At 42.9% G+C, this 21,645-nt stretch overlaps 2 protein-coding genes across 7 annotated transcripts in view; one reads left to right on the top strand and one right to left on the bottom strand.

The window, feature by feature from the left end:
• LOC102226907 (calmodulin-regulated spectrin-associated protein 3-like) overlaps nucleotides 1-15,762 on the top strand; it is a 22,138-nt gene extending 6,376 nt beyond the window's left edge. The window contains exons 4-19 of one of the 6 annotated variants that reach the window (XM_023333942.1): nucleotides 725-811; nucleotides 1,520-1,555; nucleotides 3,431-3,478; nucleotides 5,072-5,210; nucleotides 5,954-6,093; nucleotides 6,754-6,847; nucleotides 6,940-6,991; nucleotides 7,598-7,659; nucleotides 7,743-7,773; nucleotides 8,031-10,368; nucleotides 11,268-11,389; nucleotides 11,472-11,743; nucleotides 11,833-11,929; nucleotides 12,512-12,627; nucleotides 13,863-13,981; nucleotides 14,095-15,762. In XM_023333942.1, the coding sequence (XP_023189710.1) occupies nucleotides 725-811; nucleotides 1,520-1,555; nucleotides 3,431-3,478; nucleotides 5,072-5,210; nucleotides 5,954-6,093; nucleotides 6,754-6,847; nucleotides 6,940-6,991; nucleotides 7,598-7,659; nucleotides 7,743-7,773; nucleotides 8,031-10,368; nucleotides 11,268-11,389; nucleotides 11,472-11,743; nucleotides 11,833-11,929; nucleotides 12,512-12,627; nucleotides 13,863-13,981; nucleotides 14,095-14,427 (4,086 nt within the window). In that variant the 3' untranslated portion in view covers nucleotides 14,428-15,762. Of the gene's footprint in view, nucleotides 1-724; nucleotides 812-1,519; nucleotides 1,556-3,430; nucleotides 3,479-5,071; nucleotides 5,211-5,953; nucleotides 6,094-6,753; nucleotides 6,848-6,939; nucleotides 6,992-7,597; nucleotides 7,660-7,742; nucleotides 7,774-7,928; nucleotides 10,369-11,267; nucleotides 11,390-11,471; nucleotides 11,744-11,832; nucleotides 11,930-12,511; nucleotides 12,628-13,862; nucleotides 13,982-14,094 lie in introns of all 6 variants that reach the window. The other 5 variants (XM_023333938.1, XM_014469281.2, XM_023333939.1 and 2 more) reach the window with 5 other exon arrangements.
• LOC102237170 lies at nucleotides 15,427-21,645 on the bottom strand. Its single transcript, XM_005800429.2, has 7 exons — nucleotides 21,541-21,645; nucleotides 20,674-20,733; nucleotides 19,398-19,479; nucleotides 19,195-19,315; nucleotides 18,953-19,092; nucleotides 17,180-17,343; nucleotides 15,427-17,082 (listed from the first exon to the last, which is right to left on the bottom strand). Coding segments are annotated over exons 1-7 (1,044 nt in total). The 5' UTR covers nucleotides 21,543-21,645; the 3' UTR covers nucleotides 15,427-16,607.

The following is a 21,645-nucleotide window of genomic DNA, read 5'->3' as shown; positions in this document are numbered from 1 at the left end:
TCAAATGTACTTTAAAAAAATAAACTTTTGGCACAGGTAAATGTTCATGACACTATAGAAGCCCATTTCTGTCATAAAAGAAAAAAGTAAAAGTCAGACATCAAGTCATAATTCTGAGTTTTTACGTCGTAATTATGAGTTTTAGCATCATCATTATGAGTTTTAAAGTCATACTTACAGGAATAAAAGTCATAATTATGAAATTTAAAGTTATAATTTCAACTTTCAAAGTCATAATTATTGGACAGAAAGTCACGATGTTTCTCAAAGAAGGCTTGCTCCAGTACCTCATAATTATGACTTTAACAGTTGCAATTATGACTTTGTATCTCACACTTACTACGTCATATCTCAAAATTATGACTTTGAATCTCATAGTTATGACTTTAAAAGTCGAAATTATGACTTTTTATCTCATAATTATGATGTTATATCTTATAATTTTGACTTTAAATCTCATAAATATGACTTTGAAAGTCAACATTATGAGTTTATATCTCATACTTTAAAACGAGTTGATCATAAAAGCCCAGCCGGTAACAGGTGATGTGTAAGGAAGCCTGTAGTTGATTCCCCGATTGATTTTGCATTAATCCCTCATCCTCTGAAAGCACATGGCGACAGTGGAAAAGAATGTTGACAAATAGATGGATGGATTTAAGGAATGCTTTTCTTATTTCGGTAATAACTTTGTGTTTGTTTCTCATGTGTTCTGCACTTTCAGTTGAACCAGAAGTTAAGAGAAAGCACAGAGGAAGAGGAGCTTCCCAAGTCACAAACATGCACCGACCTGCAGCCTGTTCAAGAATCGGTAAAAAATAAAAAAAATAAAATACATTTTTAAAACGCATGTTCACAGATCCGTCACATGATACCTTCACTGGCCTTCATCTGCTAACCTCAACCATCACCAAACATTGTTCTAACCACAATGTAGCTGCGTTTCCATTACAAATGTGTGCAAAACTTTGCAAATATTCTGCTAACGTCGAAAAAACACAAATTCGCAATTGTGGTGTTTCCATTAAGTAAGAAAACGCAAATAAAATCACAAATGAATAAGTTTCTTTAAGTGATAAATCGTTAAAAAAAAACAAAAAACATAATGCGCCAGCCATCATTCTCCTGTCACTTCCTTTTTGTCGTCTTCTTCACGGTTTGCGCCAACGGCAACATCCGGTTGTTGATCACGTGACTTGTGCGATTGGGGGGAAAACAAATGTTTCCATTGCAGTTTTACGGAAAAAAAAACCAAACACTTCACCCTAGCGCCAGAACTTATAAAGAAAACTTTTTATTTTTTTAATTGCCGTGTTTTCATTAAATTCGGTTTTGAAACATCAGGCGGTCGATGGAAACGCAGCTTGTGTCGTCTAACGGCTAACACCGCGCCTAAAACCATAGCTAAAGATCCTTACTGCTGCTAATTGCTAACATTTAGCGACGTCGCAGCTTCTAACAGCGGCTTCGGCCTGCTTGTGTCTTTTCTCTCTCTGTGTCTTTCTTTGCTTCCCTTCAGTGTCAGTCCAACCGCTGGTACTGGAAACTGGTCCCCGTAAGTGTCCTCCTCCTCTCTTGTCCTGTTCGTGTCTCTAAAACTGTCTTTGTCTGCTGTGGCTGACCTTACTGTGCCTGCTGCAAATGTCGCACATATTTCTTATGTGTCCTCCTGGGAAATAGTTTTTTTTTTTTTATTGATTGATTTATTTTTTGTGAAGGATCATTACGGTGAAAACATCCTCTGAGGAGTTAAAGGGAGCATTTGTTTGTGTTACGTGACTTGTAGGCGCTTCTTGTTACAAATGTTTCTGATGTTTCTGATGTCTCCGTTCAATCATCGGATTAAGTGAGTGGAGGGAGAGAATGGGGGTGTTAGAAAGAGAAGGTGGAGGTGAAATGCAAAAGTAGTCATGCCCGCTGAACTCTTCCACATTTGTCACATTACAAACACAAACATCACTGTATTTTTATTTTTATTTTTTAGCGGTTTTATGTAATAGACCAACACAAATGGTTCATAATTGGAAGAAAATGCTAAAAAAAAAAAAAAAATTCTCAAACATTTTTACAAGTGGAAATAAAAATAAATTTTAAAACACTTCATTGAACAACTTCTTAATTCAATACCATTTACCAGCCCTGCACATTTAGAAAGTAACATTTTTGCACATTCAGAAAGATTTTTATTTTGAAGACTTTTCCACAAATTCTTGACTGGATTTAGATCTGCATGTTTTTAGCCACTCTGGTTTAGCTCTGGGTGTGTGTGTGTGTGTGTGTGTGTGTGTGTGTGTGTGTGTGTGTGTGTGTGTGTGTGTGCGTGTGTGCGTGTGTGTGTGTGTGTGTGTGTGCGTGCGTGCGTGTGTGTGTGTGTGTGTGTGTGTGTGTTTAGGCTCGTTTTTCTCTCTAATGAGTTTTCTTTTAGTTTTGTCCTTTATTTAGTTCCACCCAGTTTTCCCCCACATACAGTTTTGTATACAAGCCAAAAAGTCCGAGAAACTTCTTTGAGGTTGTTTACTAATGTTCTCTAGCAAACCTTCAGAGGATTGCAGTGTTTGTAGTTAGATGAAATTACTAGAGGTGTGTGATGCTGCATATTTTGAGATAAATTAATACAGGACCAGTATCGCCAATACTGATACTTTTTACTGATGCCAATACTCTTTATTCAAGTATAATATGTCATGATATTTCTGATCTTTATGTACTTTTGTGTTGTTGTTTGTTTTTTTGTTAACATCTATCACAGAGTTTATAGATGTCTTATACACACTTATATAAACAGAAACAATAAAACAAAACATATTTGTGTGCAACTTCTCCTGCATAAACAAAGTGCAAAAAATGATCATTTAAGAACAAATCAAAACAAAACTTTTTTTTTTCCTTTTGAGGTATAGAGTTGAAAAATGACTATGCTAAAAATAAAATAGAATTTCAAGAGGGACTCTGAAACTAAAGTATTGATCTTATCATGCTAGTATCAATCCGATACTGACACCGAACTTAAAACTTAAAACTATAAATCTGCCCACCTCTAAAAATTACACACAGGTGAAATCTAGTTGCCAGTCAGGAGACATCAGAAGGCAGCTGGTTGTACTGGTTTTGTTTGGGGGAATCAGACTAAAGTGGGTCGTACTGGTAGGTATCTTTTCAGATTTTTATTTGTCCAAAAAATTCAAAACCCTTGAATCATTTTGCCTCAGCTTTACAAATATATCCCACATCGTATTGGCCTCCATCACTGGCCAAATGTGATTATGATGTGACAAAATGTGTAAAAGCTCAAAAGGTCTGAATATTTTCACGTGGCCCAGTACCTCCCTCTTTTCTTCTCTCCTCCTCCGCCTTCAGGAGGTTTCCATAGTGACCGGCCCCCTTGTCATTTATGCCTGTTTCCCTCTCTCTGCCATCCCTCCCCATCCAGCATGCTATCGCTTTTTGTTTGAAGGAGTCGGGGAATAAGCCTCCTGTGGTAACGTATTACACCTCGCTCTTCTCTCACTGCCATCCGACTGACCCACCGATCCATCGCCACACCACTCACCTTCGACCCGACTGACTGACCTCTACGGTGGCCCTGAAGTGCAAACGACGTCAACGAACCACTAAACACGACTGCACATTTAAAAACACAACCAGATCTCCAAAAACACAACAACATTAACTAAGCACAAGCACAAATTAAGAAAACACAACGACATTAGAGAAACAGAAGAGACTGGACGACTCCACTTCTGTCTTTAGAACCATAAAATAATCTTTGTTTAGATAGACGGGAAGTCAGTCACAGCGCTATGTTTTGGCCAAACTGCAAAAAAAAAAAAAAAACAAGGCTGAGCTTCATAGTATGTCCTTACTCAAAATATTCTTGGATAGCTGTGGCTACGTTAGCATTCATATTTTCAACAGACACGCTAAAACCAGAACAACTACTGGTTCTGAAGCCAAAAGTAGTGTCATCCAATCAGCGATGTCTGAGGTTTCCTATTTTGCTCTACCATTTTGCTAATGTCGTTGTGTTTTGTAGTTTGTAATTGTACTCAGCTAAATTTGTTATATTTTTGAGTAGGTCGTATCTTTAAATTTGTAGTTGTGTTTAGCAAACTGTTGAAGCGGTTTGCACTTCAGGGCCACCGTAGGATTTCGCACTAACAGCCGCTCCAACCCCGAGGTTGGACGATTGGGATCTAAATCATCTGCTTTCAGCACAGCTCACTCCCACTCATGTTTCTGTGTTAGAAAGCCGTGCTAAAGGAGGCAGATCGTCGATGTTTGATGATGGAACATCTTCAACCTCCTCCAACAATGCGGCAGAAGTTACAGTCAATGCACTCAGAGTCATGCAACATCTTCCCCCCCCCCTCCCGTTTGTCTCACCTGGACAATAAACCATCTCAGCAGTAACATTCACGTCTTTTTAATTTAATCTCAAAGACTTTAAACTACCAGAAGTGGTCCAACTTTTCTGTTTTCGTTGCATGGACGCTGGATAACAAATTCTTGTTTTTCACGCACATTTTTCTAACCAAGGCTGTTTTCATGACCGTTTCTTTTCACGATTGAGCTTTGCCCGGCAGCCATTTGGTTGGTGTACGTGTGTGTATGTTTGTATTTATTAAATGCGGCTTGTGCTTTGTTTGTGTGGGATTTTCTTCTCACTGCAAATTGCCTGGCTTCACAGTTCGAGTCATTGCTTTTGGTTCTCATGCGATGGAAGGCTGGTGCTGGCTGGTTCATGTCTACAGGGTTCCTACCTTCAATTCCTACACGGCCAACAGTCTAAGCTAAAGTATTCTTAACTCCGCACATTTTCAGAGTTCTCTGTTTTCCTGGAAATAACTTTAAACAAATTCCAAACTCTCCCAGACTGCATGGGAACCCTGTAGTTTATTTTGTTTGCTTCTTTTAAGCCTACTTCAAAGTTGCACTTGTGCTCAACACAACTGATTCCTGTCCTCTCTGAGTTCATCTTTCTTTATTCTTCCTTTGTCTCTGTTTGGGGAGCTCTTCCTTTTTTAGCTCCCTGTCCAAACATCTTTTGCTGTTCTGTCTTGTTTTCCTCTAGATTCGCTATAGAAAGGACAAAGTGCAGTCCAAGCTGACTCCCACTTTCCCTTTGGTTTCTGCGGTCAAAGATCTGTCTAATGGCTGCGCCATAGCTGCTGTTCTACACTACTACTGCCCCAGCCTGCTACCTCTAGAGGGTACTAACAAGAACATACACCGCAGTCAAAAATCAAAAATAAGAGACTCGATCATGGTTTCTTGCAGTAACATAATCTTACAAGGATTATATGAAAAGGAAAAAAATAACATGTTGGAAAATCTGCTTCTTTTGGCCAAACATCAAACTAAGAAAGACAAGAAAACATACCGTTCAACTAAAGCTTATGTGTTTATTTAAGTCAAGCATTGACAACAGAAAAATGCATATTGGCCAACATCTGATCATGTACACACCGCAAAAAGGCAAAATTATTTAAAGTACTATTGGTCTAAATTCTAGTGCAAAGGTCTTTGTACACTTGAAATAAGACAAAATTAACTTATAAGTAACTTTCCAGCAAGATATAGAAACTTGTTTTAAGTCAATAATTCCTTAATGTTGTTGAAAAAGGACTTGTTCTGCTGGTAGATTATTCCACTTACTACATGGATGAAATATTATGTTACATCTGCCAGTGGAACTAGTAGTTTTTCATCAATATTAAAGAATTATTTACTTAAAGCAAATTCCTATATCTAGCTGAAAAGTTACTTGTTAGTTTTGTCTTATTTCAAGTGTACCAGGGTATTTCCACTAGAAACCAGACAAAAAAATTACTCTAAGTTTTTGTTTTTGTCAAAGTAGTAATGGAAAGGTTTAAAACATTTAGAAATTCAACAGAATCCATGAATCACCACCATAAAGCACACTTTCATGTGTTGCTGTCTGCTCTGGTTCCAGATGTTTGTCTGAAGGACACCATGTCTGTGGCCGACAGCGTCTACAACCTACAGCTGATCAAGGAGTTTTGTGAGAGCAACTTACAGAGCTGCTGCCCCCTGGCTGTGGAGGACCTGCTGTACGCTCCACCAGCTCTGCATGTAGGCATACAGATCTGTCACAGTGATGCTGATATTGCTAGATATCAAATATAAAGCACCCTGCAAAGATCTTGTGTCATCTGCTATTTCTAATTATTTTGTTGCTAAGCTAGCTCTCTTTTCGTTTCTATGCTAGTTTCTGAGCTAGCAAAGCCAGACTTTCCTTTAATCATTTAAAGAGGTATTGCTGTCTTTCATAATTTTCTTCTGTTTCCACATTTTGGACTTTGGGTGCCTTTCCGCTTATTCCTAGCAGCTGGCTATTTCTGTGTGGAATCTATTAATAAATGACAAAGTGGACAAGTGGAGGGCTAAGTAGACATCAAAGTATAAAGAAATGCTGGTCTAAAATGTTTGCACAGTGCTTTATAGATGAAAAAAGTGTAGATGTTCTCAAGTATATGTTTGTATGTACAAAAAGCCTCTTGGAGAACAACAGTCGGGTGGGATGTGGTCGACTTATTGCTTTTCAGACGCACCGGGATGGAGAAGGAATGATCACTTAGCGACCGCTAGTTAGCAATCGACATGAGACCTTAGCAACGGATTTAGTGGGAATGCTTTTTGTTGTGGTCTTTGGATAATGTCAATCAGCAATATTTATCATTTAGACTGACAGTATTGTAATAAATGGCAGTGTAACTATTTATTCCCCTGCAGCTGAATATGATGAGCTTCATCGCAGAGCTGCTGGACTGGTTTGAGGTGAAGAAGCCTGATTTTGTGAAGCCCATCCAAACCATTGACCTCACAGGTTAGTGCCTCCACCACGCTTCATTTGCTTCTATCATGGCTATGTGCGTGTTTCGGTAACACACATCCTGTATTTGCATGTGTATCTTCTAGATGTCTCAGGATTGCTTGACTGTACAAGTCCTGTCATTGGGAACAGCAACAGGTACCAGCTTCCTGTTAGACACACTTGATGCATTTGATATTGGAAACCATTTAATTGCAAAAATCATTTGCAATTGATAAAAACATAGAAGCGATTGTTATTCTAAAATGGCGGAAAACTAGAAGATACAATTGTATTAGAAACGCACTTCTGCTGTCGTTTGGTGAGACGTCCATTGTTAAACCAAAAGCTGCAGTGAATGCTGTTTTACCTCAAATGAGGGAACAAAAAGTCAATGGGAGGTCCTTCGTCTTCTATTTCTCTCAAGGCATTTCAGGTGCGAACGTATAACCGAGACTTTAGACTTCTCACATTTTGACATCCATGGCTTTCATTTGCATAGACAGATTTTACAAGAACATTTGGAGCAACCTGAAAAGAGTGTTTCGTAGATTAAGGTTCAAATCTTAGGTGTGAGTGAAGTCGCCTTTGTGCTTAAAGGCAGTCAATGTAGAGGGATGATATTAAACTTTCTTTTCTGTTTCAGGTTATTTAAGAGATGTTTTTTATGTTTGCTTGCTGTCTGTAAATTTGTTAAACGTAAACACTCAGAAATGCTAAAACCGAAATAATGGAATGTCTCTAACTCTCTCATTTCTCTGGTAGTGGTTCTCCATCGTTCATCTTCAAACAGCCTTTTGTGCCCATCTCCTCCCCAGTGTCTCCAGGTATGATAAGCTACACTTTGCATCCCAGCAGCATTGTACACTTTCTTACACTTTCATTGATTGTGTTTAACAACCCTTCGCAGAAAACAAGAGCTGGACAAAGAAACAAATCAGGTAGGTAAACACGAAAGCTTCTTTTTTTATTATTATTGTAAATGTGTCATATTCGTATTTTAATTTCTTTACTCTTCTTATGTTGGCTTTTGTGGTTTCTGCTTCTCAAACGCTCGTTGGCATCCATCTTTGTGTCGTCACCCACCCCTCCGCAGTCGTCCTCTGTCAGCAGTGACTTTCAGCATCCCATTCGGCCTGGACAGTGATGTTGACATTGTCATGGGAAACCCAATAGATTCTGTCTTTCGCTCTGTCAGCACCGACAACCTCGCCACGGGCATCCCGGCTCTGAGCGCAGTGGCAGCAGGGATGACTCGCGTCCCCTTCAGCCCTCCGGAGGACTTGAGCCACCTGGTCAGCGCCTCTGCCCCATCACAGCGTTCCTCCTGGGTGCCCTATGCACAAACGGCACCGTTGGGAGAGCTGCCGACCATCGAGGAGGCCCGGCAGGTGGTTCACATACCCGGTGGCAAAGATAGAAAGAAGGGAAGATCGACTGAGAAGAGTGGACGCGATGGGATTACAAGCCGGCCGGAGCCAAGGCTGTGTCCAGAGGGAGCTCCTGCAGGGTTCTTTCTGCACTCCGCTGAAGAGGACGGTCCCCTGCTCAGCAGCTCGGCTCCTTGTCGCTCTGGCGTCCAGCACCGACCGGTCAGAGGGGATGCTGGGAGTGCTGAACGACAAGGTCGGAGAGAGAGATCAAGAAAGCACTCTGATATGTCGCGTGACGATGACTCCGTCTTGAGAGATGGCAGCATTGACTCATCCGAAGCATCGGATGACGCTCCCAGAAACGCCCCCGGGAATATTCGGCCGTCTGCCGGCAGGGAGAGTCACAGCAACAGCAGCCCACGCATGACGAGCTTCGCCGAGCGCCGAGACAACAGACGGAGACACCCCGCCACTCCCGGGGAAGAGTTGACTTCCGCTCCGACCCCAACGACCCCAACCCAAGGCACTCCATACACTCCCTCCACGCCAGTGTCCAGTCAGCAGGGGAGTCCGGGGCTCAGAGGGCCAGAGCCGGGCTCTGAAGCCTGGGAGCTGGGTGCCCGGCTTGAAGAGAAGCGCAAAAATATCGAGGCCCAAAAGAGACGCATCGAAGCTATTTTTGCAAGGCACAGGCAGAGACTTGGAAAAAATGCTTTCCTTCAGCTGAAAAGAGAGCAAGGCGAGGGGGGAGTGGAGGGCGCAGAGGAGGATGGCTTGACCCTGGAGGAGCGTCTGACTCGAATGGAGGAGCAACTGAAACAGGAGGAGGAGAAGGAGACGGAGAAAGACAAGCCGCCTGTTTCCAACCCTCCTCGTTTGGAGAAACAGGTCACCTTCTCCGTGGACAGTAAGAAAGCAGACGAGAAAGAAAAAGGAGCTGAGGTGGAAGAAAAAAAAGGCGCAGAGAAAGGAGGGGAAGGTGTCATCGTGGAATACAATGAGGTGGTGCAGAAGTTGAGTGAAGCCCTGCAGTCTCTCCAAAAGGACATGCAGAAACTTACGGAACAGCAGCAGCAGCTCATGAGCAGCCAAAGACCTAGGAATATGCCCAAAACCACCCCACGAAGTAGTTCCAAAACTCCTCCTCACACACCAACAAAGACACCACCAAGAACACCGACCAGGACTCCCTCCAGGAGCGCCACTAAGGCCTGGGTGATCCCTGCCGCTTCCAACACCCCACCCTTGCCATCCCGCCGCTCCCACCTTCCTTCCTCCTCCGCCTCTCCCAAAGCGGTCATCTCCAGCTCATGCCCAGCTCCTCGAACTAAGCTCCACTCCTCCTCCTCCTCTCCTCGCAGCCCCAAACACAGCACCCGTTCCCACCACAACCAGCCCCACCCACGGCCCTCTGAGCTCAAGTTCCCTCCGCTCAACCGCGTTTTGACGCCAACCCAGAACGTGGACACCATCCCGCACCTGCGCCGTGTCTCTCCCAGCAAGTGTCAAGTCCAGACATCGTCTTCCTTCCGCATCGGCGGACCTCGGACCCCTCAGGAGCCTCCTCAGCCCATTCAGCCGCCGCCGCTGCCTGACGAGAGCACCTCAGACACGGGCTCGAGTGAGACGCCCACCCAGTTCAGCCTGGAGCTGGAACAGGAGGACTCGGAGTCCGTCGGGGCACTGCCGGTCTTGGCTCAGTTCAGACAAGAGAGGCCGAGGGCCGCCGGAGGCAGCAGCTCCGGCGCTCCTTCTGAGTGCTCGTTTGAGAGTGACACGCTGTCCCTTTCTGCTGCGTTCAGCGCAGGAGGTGAAGGAGAAAGAGACGACGGCCCTAGGCAGCCCTGCAGCCTGATTGAGGTGTCTCTGTCATCTGTTGGAGGGCCAGAAGGGGGCAGCGACGAACCGACTGATGAGGGCCAGGAGTTTTCCTCTGATTCCATGAGTGACCACACAGAATCTGCTGCCGAGGCTGCAAGAGGACCAGTTCCTCAACAGCAAGACGCAACAAACCCACTTAATCGAGCAGCAGAGGGCAGCGATGGGCCAGAAGCTCAAACAGAACCAGCAGGGGAGCACAGCGGATCCACCGAGGCAGCAGAACCAGGTGGGGAAAAGAAAGAAGAACATGGGACAAGAGGAGGAGTCGGGTTCTTCTTCAAGGTTAGTGTTTAAAAATGCTGCACAGCAACAAAATCACAGCAGTTCAGCATATCGGAAACTCAGGAACAAATGTAGTTTTCTAAAACTCTCTGCTTTCCAGTGTTTCCCTGGGTTCCTGTTTACTCGCTACATGCACAGAGTTTGATTAGATATTTTCCAAGCATGAATAAGAACGGAAAAACAAAATGTAGAATTTGTAGTTCCCCATTTTATAAAGCATGTGGTAGACCAACGCAGACTGATTCAGAACTATAAAGTAGAAGGAAAATTAAACTTGACTTTCAACGTTTTATTTTACAAATAAAAGTCTGAAAAGATACTGTTGGCTAAAATCCAGTGCAACCAACTAGTGACTAATTTAATCTCAGTATAAAGAAAGCTATTTAATTCAATTCAGTTATTTTTATATAGCACCATTTCACAATAAGTGTCGCCTCGAGGCACTTAGCAAAAAAAGTCATTTCAGTTCAATCACACATGCATTCCAGTTGATCCTAATTATCAAAGAGTGCATTAAGCTCAATTAATTATTAAAACTACAAAGTACTTCTCAGTGCAGACGGTTGTAAATGGCCTAATATAAGAGGACTGTTGTGATGATGTGCAGAAAGCAGGGAGCAGGAAAGAGCAGGAGCTTCTTAAAGAGACAGAGGCCCAGTTTCAAGGCGACAAATTTCAAAATCAAGTTTCTTTGAAGTCATATTTGACATATGTAACATTTTTACAATGATTGAAAGTAACTTAGTTACTTGATTGTAGTATAAAATGGCACTAGGAGCCTAGAAAATACATTATACCGCCCCTTCAAGGTTCCTGGTTTTCTGTTAAAGTTTTTTGCATTTTGCCCGTTTTAGGACTTTGCCAATTATGTGGATGATGGCGCATTTGTGTGTTTGCAGGAGGATGTGCACAGTGAAGGGGAGATGGCTCAGCGGAGAGCTCTGCTGTTAGAAAGACAACAGAAGAGAGCAGAGGAGCTGAAACGGAGGAGACAATGGCCTGAGCAGGAGAGAGAAAACAGGTGGATCCTGTGCAGACCTATTATATAACGCTTAAAGTCAAGCTGCTAACGTAACGTAAACCTTCCTCCTTCTGGTCCTCAGACCAACATCCTCTGAAAGGAGAGCGGCGTCGCCCTCCAACACCTCGCCGTCCCCCACCCCTCCTGCCACCCCCGCACGCCGCGGCGACTTCACACGAGGGGAGTACGAGCGGCGACAGCAGCTGAGGATCATGGAGGACCTGGACAAAGTCCTGAAGCAGAAAACGACCAACCACCCGGGTCGAACGGCCACGAAGAAAACCCGCTCACGGCCTCGCAGCATGACCCGGGAGGAAACCAAGCTGTCTCTGAGTCCAGCCAAAGGGGCTACTGGTAAAATAAGAAAGAAGAAGAAGGAGGGAAAAAAACGAGGTAGCGGCGTGTGTCAGTCGTTGGAACTGACTGAACTTTTGCTTCCTCAGGTTCTCAGCTGACGAAGGTCTACTCACACTCCTCGCTAAACCTTGCAGCTGCAGATGAGCCTGGAAACAACGGCGACTCCGCAAAGAAAGCCCAGAGGTACGCCGCCGCGTTGGACAGTGCTTTACGCCTTTTCCTCAAAATAAGACCCAACGTTCTAAAGTCTCTATTTCAAGCAAAAAAAAATAGAAATGTTGATTTTTCATCTTTCTTTCTTTTTTTACTCATACTTTAGAAATTCGGAAATTTAATTCTTGGAATTTTATTGGATAGGAAATGTGCATATCATTGCTGCCAACAGGGCCACAGACTGTCACAGCTTGTAAAATCTTGGCTAAGAATATCTCTGAAATTTACCGTATAAAATTATTCCAAAAGGAAGTGCATAAAAATGTATTTTGGTACTTTTGAAAATTTTCAAAACTTTCCACGTTTTTTTTCTAGAAAATCCCTGAATTTTTTGCTGTAAATTTTCTCCTTCTCTTTGTTCTATCAACAATGGTCCCAACACATCATTTCCAATAATGCTGTAAATACATCAGATTTAGCAAAATGCTACTTTCCATATTCAATGATGAGGGAACATTTGCAGCTGAGGCCCCCCGGGTCTCGTCCCTCCAGATGAACCGGGTCGTGTAATGAGACGAAGGCTCAGCGTTCTGCTGTTTGTCTTCTCTCCAGCAGCCGTGTTGGTTCACCTTCGCCATGTGTGACGCCAAGCAGACCCATCAATCAGAACGGCGACAGAGACTGGGAGTCTGGTTCCAATGGGACCTCGCCTGCCCCAGAATACACAGGTACAGCGCTAAACGGTGCAGACATGCATTCAGTGTTGTAAGAAATATTAGCACCACGTCAGAGTCTCCTGCTGAATAACTAACAAATCAAGTCTGGTAAATGTGAGTCGCTTTCCTTCCGAGGGAACAAGTCCTGTCGTTTCTATTGGTCGGTTCTGTTGTTGATCAAGTCAGACATAGAGTAGATATCACCTGAAGATGTTGATAAAGTCGTCTACCTTTCCCACCTGAACGTAAATCTATAAAATAATAAACTGACGTGACATCAGTTGTTGAGGCTAGCAGTAAAGTACAAACAAAATACTCCTACTGATAAGAATAAAAGGAAAAACTGAAGATAATCACAAAATTCTTTTAAGACATTCAAATTTTAGATGAAGGTAATAGTCATATTTAAGAATTTATCATCATTTAAGGATAGTTGTTAGCCAGACATTCACTTACAAGTGTGATTAAAGCTTCATCTTCATGAGCCATGTGCAGACCTGGCTGAACTGATAAGTGATTAAAAGGGCAATATTATATTCTCCAGCCACACAATGCAATTTTACAGCACAATCAAGAGCTGGAGTATGTTAGCTTCAGTTGTTAAAAAAATGCTATCAAATGTAACTTAAATGAAATGTTCCTCTGTAGTTTAACACCTTAAAATTAGTCCTCTGTCACTTTAAAATCTCCTGCTCTTTCTGAAACTCCGCCTTCAGGAAGTCATCACAATGTTTTTGCCAGCGTTGCTCTGAGGAGTCGTTCGTATACTGAGCTCAGCAGACGTTCCACCCGGTGTTCGCTAATTGCTGCTGGCTAGTCTGAAGGAGCTGAGTGGGGGAGTTGAGGAGGAGTGGTGCGCTGTGAGGCGGAGCTAGGTCCGCCCAGGCGTTTTGGACGGCTGAATGGTTACCGTGGGAGATTAAAGGATTTCTCAAAAATGCATGAAAGAATCAAATTAACAGTCCAGTTATGGTTTTGATGACGAAATAACATCATTACATGATGCAAACCTCAAGAAAAGTTGATTTTACACAACACTGCCCGTTTAAAAATAAACACAATTGCAAGTTTGTCTAAACTAAATGTTTTCAGGCTCTGCACTCACTGAATGATGACAATAAGATTCTGAACACCAGTGAAATGTGAGGCGGGGGTCTTAGTGAGCGAAGGAGAAAGTAAAAGGTGGAAACGGCGCATGTTTGAATGCCGTCATTTTCAGTTTTCGGTCACGGCTTTCTGTTTTTCAGGTCCAAAACTCTTTAAAGAGCCAAGCCTCAAGTCCAATAAGTTCATTATTCACAACGCTTTGTCGCGCTGCTGCCTGGCCGGAAAGGTGAACGAGTCACAAAAAAACAAGATAGTCGAGGTGGGGGTTTCATTTCTTCTCTCTGTTTTTCTTTTAATTTACAGAAACTCTTCTGATTGCGCGTAAAAAATCAGAATAAAAATGTTAATTTCTTCACTTTGCTCCTCCTCCAGGAAATGGAGAAGAGCTCCGCCAACCACTTCCTCATTCTCTTCCGCGACTCCAGCTGTCAGTTCAGGGGCGTTTACACCATGAACCCCGACACCCAGGAGCTGGTGCGGCTGGCGGGCGTGGGGCCGCGCTCCGTCTGCTCCGGCCAGGTGGAGTCCATCTTCAAATACAGCTCCGACAGGAAGCAGTTCAGCTCCATCCCGTCGAAAACCATGGGGATGAGCGTCGACGCCTTCACCATCCCCAGCCAGCTGTGGCAGGGCGGCGGCGGCGGAGCGGGAGGCGGCGGCAGCAGGAGGGCTAGCGTCACTAAGAAGGTGGCCGTCTCCAAGTGAGGACGACTGTACTTAGGTTATTTCAGTGAAAAAGGATAAACAACAAAGTTATTTATGTGAACACAGATGGATCCTCGTGTGTTAGATTTTTTTTTTTTTTTTAAGTACAAGAAAAATATACTTCTATTCCCTTTACATCTTTAAAAATGTCCACTGTGCAAATATAGCAGAACAGAAGCGTATTCTAAAAGAGGACATGGGGCATTTCTTTTAAAAAAGGTTGCTGATTTACTCAATTTATACCCATTAATTGTTTGAAGTTCAAACTTGAACTTTTCGTTGAAAGAAAAGCCAACACTTTTTATTTGCACATAAAAAAACAACAACAACTTTTGGATAGTTCCTGTTTCTCTTGGCCTCGAAAAATGCCTTGCAAGACAGATCGACTGACTGAACTTTTGATTTTTTATTTATTTTTTTACTTTGACGTTCACTCTCCCAGTACCTGTTGCCATGTGGATGAAAGCACATTAAATAGCCATAAACAAGAGATGCAGAGATGAAGTTGGAGGACCTCGTTCGGATGTTATTTATTTCTGGCAGTTTTCGTAACTGCAGCATGAATGAATCTTTACTCTATGTGGTGAAGTGACATCACAATGTAAGCTTGTGACTTAATGAAGCTGACCATGTGTGTGCATTAGATGCTGATTTTAAAACATGTTTTTGTACAGTAAACTTTCAGCATAATACCGAATGATGTGTGAGAGGAACCCGGACTGTCGCGCTCTCAGGTGGAGATGAATGCTGATAGCCGACCAATAAATACAAACTTGGATCCCAGTGGATTACGTCATTCTTTTTTCTTATTTCAGAAATGTGAGGCATTTTTGAACACTATAATAAATCTCAAAACGGAGAAACCAAAACTGAGTCTGAGGAGTACATCACCACAGTCCTCCTCAAGCTTCTTGTTTTCAGATTGTTGGGGAAAAACAAAGGTCAATTGAATGGAGTTGATGAGATGAGTAACTGATTCAAGTCAATAATTCATAAGTGTTCAACAAGAGTGTACCACTTTATTGCGCCTTCCTCAGAAGATTTACCACGTAGCTCTGAGATGCATTGCTACAGAATAATTGTTTTAAAGTTACATACATACATTTTATTGCATTGGTTTGGTGCAGCGTGTTTCTCTGGGATCTTTGGTGCAGTTTTAATACTGTTAAAGAACACAATTACACAAGAGCAGTGCCAGTTTAACGAAAGCAGAAGGATTTGTTAAGCGGTTTTACTTGAAGCAGAGTGAAGTGAATGATACTTTTCTGTGGGAAAGACAGATTAACTTGTGTTGGCGTTCTTTCAACCACGCTCAGTTTTGAAGAAAAAAAAAAACTAAACAAAAAACAAGCATTTATGTTACTGTTTAGTTATTTAGTTACTGTTTAGAGTTCAAAACGTTGACAAATGACTTAATCTAATGGTCGCAGATTTCTTTTAATTACCATTGATTGGCTAAAAACTATAGACACATCGAGGATTTTAAATAATACAAATGCTGTCAGAAATTAAATGATTTTAAAAGGTGCTGGACATGTATTGCTATTTATGTTACAGAATTTTCCAGGGAAAAAAAATACATTTTTAACTGAGAATTCAAGCCCTAGTTAAGTTTGAGCGCCTTAAGCAGGACTGCTTACTTCACTGTTAGATGGCTCTTTCCTTCCCTGGAAGCTAATTCAAATAATAAAATGCAAGGAAAAAAATGCTAAAATATTATTACTTTAAGTTAACCTTTAGTGTGATTATTTATTTGTGCAGCAAAGATCCCGTTGAACGCGCACGCTGGTTTTACAATGACTGCACTGACATGTCGCCACACGTACAGCAGAAGAAGAAAGTCGGCGATGGAGCTGCGCAGAAAGTCGAACTTCTTCACATCAAGACCGTTCACTTTCTACAGACACAACGGTCTACTGTAGGTAATCCCTGCATTGTGGTTATCAGGTTAAAGCAGATACCCATTGAAGTCCTCACAGTTAAATCTGATTAATATAGTTTAACCTCACATCTACCTATAATGCAGCAGTTAGATAACTTGGGAGTGACACAGTGAACAGATACTGTGGGTGGAGCAGGAACAAAGCTGTGGTAAAATGAGAGCGGATTGCATACTGGAGAAATAAACAACCAAAGAGTGCGTCGCTTCTGTATATCTAACGTCGATAGCTTCAGTGTTGCTAATGGGCATCGTCCGGTTGGACCTCGGTGCCAGGGTTAGCTTGTGTGTCCACAGAGCCGCCGGTCGTGATGTTCCACGCGCCGACCTCGCGCTCCGGCTCCAGCGAGGGGCCGGCGGAGGCGTTGGCCGCCGTTGGGTCCTCTGCCATGAGGGCGGAGGACGGAGGGTGACTGAACGCGGCCTCGGTGCGAGGCTCGGACGCATTGCTCGCCGGGGTTTCGGACGGGAGGACGGCCGAGGGGTCGGAGGGCAGCAGCGCGGAAGAAGAGGAGTTAAAGGTGGTGTTTGAGGACAGGTTGGACGGAGGGAGGTAGGGCGAGTCAGACAGCATCTCTGACGGCGAGTCCGCGAGCAGGTGGGTCGGCGTGGGGCGGGGAGTGTGTGCGGGGGTGGGCTCCTGTGGGTCTGTGCACACCGGTTCCCCTTCAGCCACGTACCACACCTCGTTATGCCGGTTCAGGAGCTTCAAGGGGCTGCAGACACATAGAGGAGAGCAAAACAGGAGTGTGTTGAAAAGAATAAAGATGGAACCCGCTGGAACAAGCAGGACGGGAGCGGCGCGCGCCCTACCTGTCGTAACCGACCCCATAGTGATAGGTGTGGTTGTAGGAGGCGCGAACTCGCTCCAGCTCTTTGGTCAGCAGGTGGGAGTGAAGCCTGGAGGTGACAGACAACATCCAGCCTCCGTAGCTCCTCACGTACACGTCCATGTCCGGCATCGCCGTAAAATACACCTGGGCAGCCAGAGCGAGGAAAACACTAGTGAGTAGCAAAAACTACAACCAACCCCTGGCGTTGAGACCTTTAAAGTGGTCTTCCATGTACGGCGGCGTATCAAGGCCGAAAAAAGGCCCCAATATGAAAACGATAGAAAAAAGGGACAGAATGTCCGTCAGAAAAAACGTCAGAAATTGCCAAGAAAAACAAGGGAACCTCTGAGTTTGAAAAAGTCCAAAATTTGCCAGAACTCAAACTTTGAGGTTAATCTCAGGAATTTTCTAGAAAAACGTGAACATTTTATGATTTTTCAAAGTCAGAAAATCATGTGACAATTCTAATGAAACTTCATTGGCTGCCAGTGCATTTCAAGATACTGGGATCTCTTAATGGACTGATTCCAATCTACATCTCTGGACCTCATTAGGGCCTTGAGGTCCATGGATCAAGACCTGCAATAAAGTATTACTTACACATAAAAAAAGATTTAAAACAGCAACAGCAGCAAAAGGAGGTTCTATAAAGTATTTCATTGGAGGGGCTGGACAAACATGTATGCCACTCTTTTTAAGATTTTTATTTATAAAACCTGTGAGCCACTTTCTATCCACTTAAAAATAATCCACTACTTTGTGCACAGAAGCCCAATAAAAGCCGAATGTCCTGAATAAAAATGTGAATATTTTTTTAAAGGGGTAGTATTGTGTATTTTCCAGCCACAAAGTATCATCTTATAGCACAATCAAGTAACTAGGTTACCTTCAGTTCTTATTAAAGTGCTATATACGTATCAAATCTGACTTAAGAGAAATTTTACTTTGTAACTTAACACCTTGAAATTGGGCCTCTGTCTCTTTAAGAAGCTCCTGTTCTTTCTGAAGCTCCGCCTTCAGGAAATCATCACGACATGGCTCCTCTGTTAACCTTTTAACTATGATTTTACCAGAGTTGCACTGAGAAGTAGCTCGTATAAGACGTATAGGTCCTTTGTAGATAGAAAAAAAAGAGTACATTTCCGCCAAAAAACGAAGAAATTATGAGAATAATCTTGGAATTTTTCTATAAAAAACAAGGACATTTCTGAGCTACAAAAGTCCAAAATTTGCAAGAAAAAAACTCGAACATTTTGAGATTAATCTCGGAAATTTCCACGTTTTTTTTTTTTAAAGAAAATTTCTGAGATTAATCTCAAAATGTCCGAGCTTTTGGCAGAAACATACTATGACCCTGAAAGGTTGCCGTACTCACATGCTGAACTCAGCAGGTGTGCGGTTCCACTAGGTGTTTGCTATTTGTTTTGCACAGCTGACTGGTTGCCACGGGAGATTCAAGGATTTCTCAAACATGCATGAAAGAATCAACAACACTCCAGGTATGTTTTGATGAAGGAATCACATCATTACATGTTGTAAAGCTCTGAAAACGGTTCCTTTCAGGTGCCACCATTACTCCGGTTATTCCTCTTCCTCTGAGTGAAACCTGGTCTGACGTCAGACTCAATTTTCTGCTTCGGTGCTTCCTATTGATCTCTAAGCTAAAAGCCCTGATCGAATTCTGCACCGCAGAGTTTAACCTGCAAGCCGACAATCGCAAAAGAAACCGCATCCTTCCGCAGTCCCAGCTCACCTTGTCGTTGGTGGGCGCGGGCGGCTTGTCCTGATAGGCCGCCGGCAGCGGGAAGTTGAGCGTGTAGACGGCCGGCTCCCACAGCTTGGTTTCCTCTGGGACCTTCACCAGGACTGGGGCGGTCATCTCCATCTTCACGCCTAAACCCGGAAACCCCCACACAGCCACAGAAGGAAAAATCAAATCAATCAAATGAAACGGTGTAAACGCGCCCAGTCGCACTCTTCCCCTCGTGTTCGCACCTTCGTCGTTTGCTCCGTTGATGTACTGGAAGAGTCTCCTGAAAGCCAGGGCTGCTCCCACTCCCATGAAGTAGGCTTCGGCGTCTGTCGACACCCAGCGAGTGGGGGTAAGGTGTCGCACCTGAACACACACACACTTATAAATGTGAGGAGAGGGGGAAAAAAAGGTGTGTTTTCGCTTCTTGTCGGAAGTTCAGACTCACTTCATACTCGTCCGTTTTGCAGACCAGTTCATATTCCAGACATTCCTTCGACTCGGTGCAGAAGCTGGTGTTGGTGCTTGGTCTGCAACGCAGTGGGGGGGGGGAAAAAATCATTTACAGTCAGGGTGGGCAATATGGACTTAGAACTTCGTGGTGATATTGTGGCGCTATTGCGATAACGATAAAAAGAAATTATATATTCTTTTTTTTAAGCCGTGACTGCTCGACATCAAACACAAATATTTCTCTAGAAAAACATTCCCGTCTCACATCGTCTTCTTCAAGGTTACAGTTAGTTAATGAAGTGCGATTTATATAAACTACACAGTAACGGCATTTAATCCTATTTTCAAATGTACTCATTTGATGCTCTCGTGGAACAGTAAACATTAAACAGAACTTCTCTTATAACACCGTTTTCTATTTAACGTTAATTGGAATTCATCAAGACAACGCCAAGTGAAAATGCTGATCATGATACATTTTTCACGATACACGATAAACGGTACGATAAACGCCCGTCCCTAATTTATAGTCGGATTCAATAAATTAGAATATATGCCCGATGAGTCAAAAGTGCTTTTTCAAAATAGCCTTTTTAGTGGATATTAAACATATTTCATTGCCTGTACAGCGTTGGGAGCCATATTTGTGCTAAATGAGTTCAGCTGATTTTCCTCTTAAATACACATTTGTGAATTATTGTAAACTGTAAACACGTGTCCACTTAATAAAATCCACATGGAGCCGGGCATGCAGAATGCTTCAGGAGGTCTGTTAGTCCATGAAACGTTATGGCTAAAGGGAAATAAAACTAGTCCAGTCTGGATTGTACATAGCTGTGTTAGTGATTCGCTTTGTTTATCAAAATCAAACACCTTAAAAAAAAAAAAAAAAGGTGACAATTTATACACTTTTGACACTTTCACCACTAACTTTTTTGTATTTTAGCCCCAAATATATCCCTAACAGTTGTGAGTCTTTTTCTATCACAGCTTTTCCTTCCACTAAACCTTCCATTGTGATGCTTGGATGCATCACTCTGAGAACAGTGTCACTTTTAGAACAGAATCACTGAAATAATTTAGTGTTTCGATTATAGTTCTAATGATTTTTTGATCTATTTGCGCCGCATCTGTAAATACTCCAAGACAGTCGCTGTAGCTGGAACGTTTCACGAGATTTTCCCCAGCATTGGTTTAGAGTTCCGGTTGAAATCGTGTCTGGTCGTGATCCACGTCGCGTTCGCATTAAACAACTGAAGCCGTCGACTTACCCCACGCTGCTTTCGACGGAAACCACCAGGGCCAAAATAGCTACGGCAATGATGGCAGCCCTGGAGAAGAGCACATAAAGATGTTTCTTCACATAAACATTTTTTTGTTGTTGTTGTTTTTCTTGTTGCTTTGGTTCAGGCCACGTTGAAAAAAGCTTTAAAGAAGTAGCTGCAAATGTTGCACACGGCGTTCAGAAAGTGGAAAAGCAAAGAAAACATGGCGGAGAGTGAACGAAGAAAACAAAGATGTAAAACTAAAAAAAAAAAATTAAAAAAAAAGTGTCAAAAGAGGAGGAGGAGAGAGGAAGGTGTCAGTCAGGAACGAGGCTGCTGCTGCTGCTGCTGCAGTCAGGACTGGGTTTCATCACTGCAGAGATGAAACTGGACACGTGTTCCTGTTCCTGCTGCACCGAGGAGAGAGGGAGAGAAATCTGCTGCATCATCAGTCTGCCCTGCAAACCAAAGGCGTTTTAAGGTCAGGAAGGAGCCGCGACCAGCAGGACTCCATCTTCCTGACCCGAGTATGTTTGGAAAAGCTTAGACCAGCAAAGAATGCCAAGAGCTTTAAAATGTATAATAATAATAATAATAATAATAATAATAATAATAATAATAATAATAATAATAAGTAATGTCTCTAAATATGACTGAAAAATCAACGCGCCGTTTCAGATAATGCGCAGCGACGTACGCATACAAGCGCGCGCTGCTTAAGAAGAAGAAAAAAAATAAATGACGCAAACGTTAACTTTACCTGCACGTCAAGCCGAGGGGATTCAACAACATTAGAAATCAGATGCACCTTACTGAGGAGTTTAGAAGGAAAAAAAAAAACATTCAATGTCCTGATATGTTGTAAATACTTACATTGTGACTGTCCTGGGTGTGTGTAGCTATTTCCCACCTGCAAGGAGACCGCAGTGTGCTGCACCCGGACAGGAGCTGGAGGATTTAATGCAGACGGAGAGGGAG

Source organism: Xiphophorus maculatus, chromosome 5 (assembly GCF_002775205.1).
Source record: "Xiphophorus maculatus strain JP 163 A chromosome 5, X_maculatus-5.0-male, whole genome shotgun sequence".
NCBI classification, from domain to species: Eukaryota; Metazoa; Chordata; class Actinopteri; order Cyprinodontiformes; family Poeciliidae; genus Xiphophorus; species Xiphophorus maculatus.
This window is presented reverse-complemented; position numbering and strand designations above follow the sequence as displayed.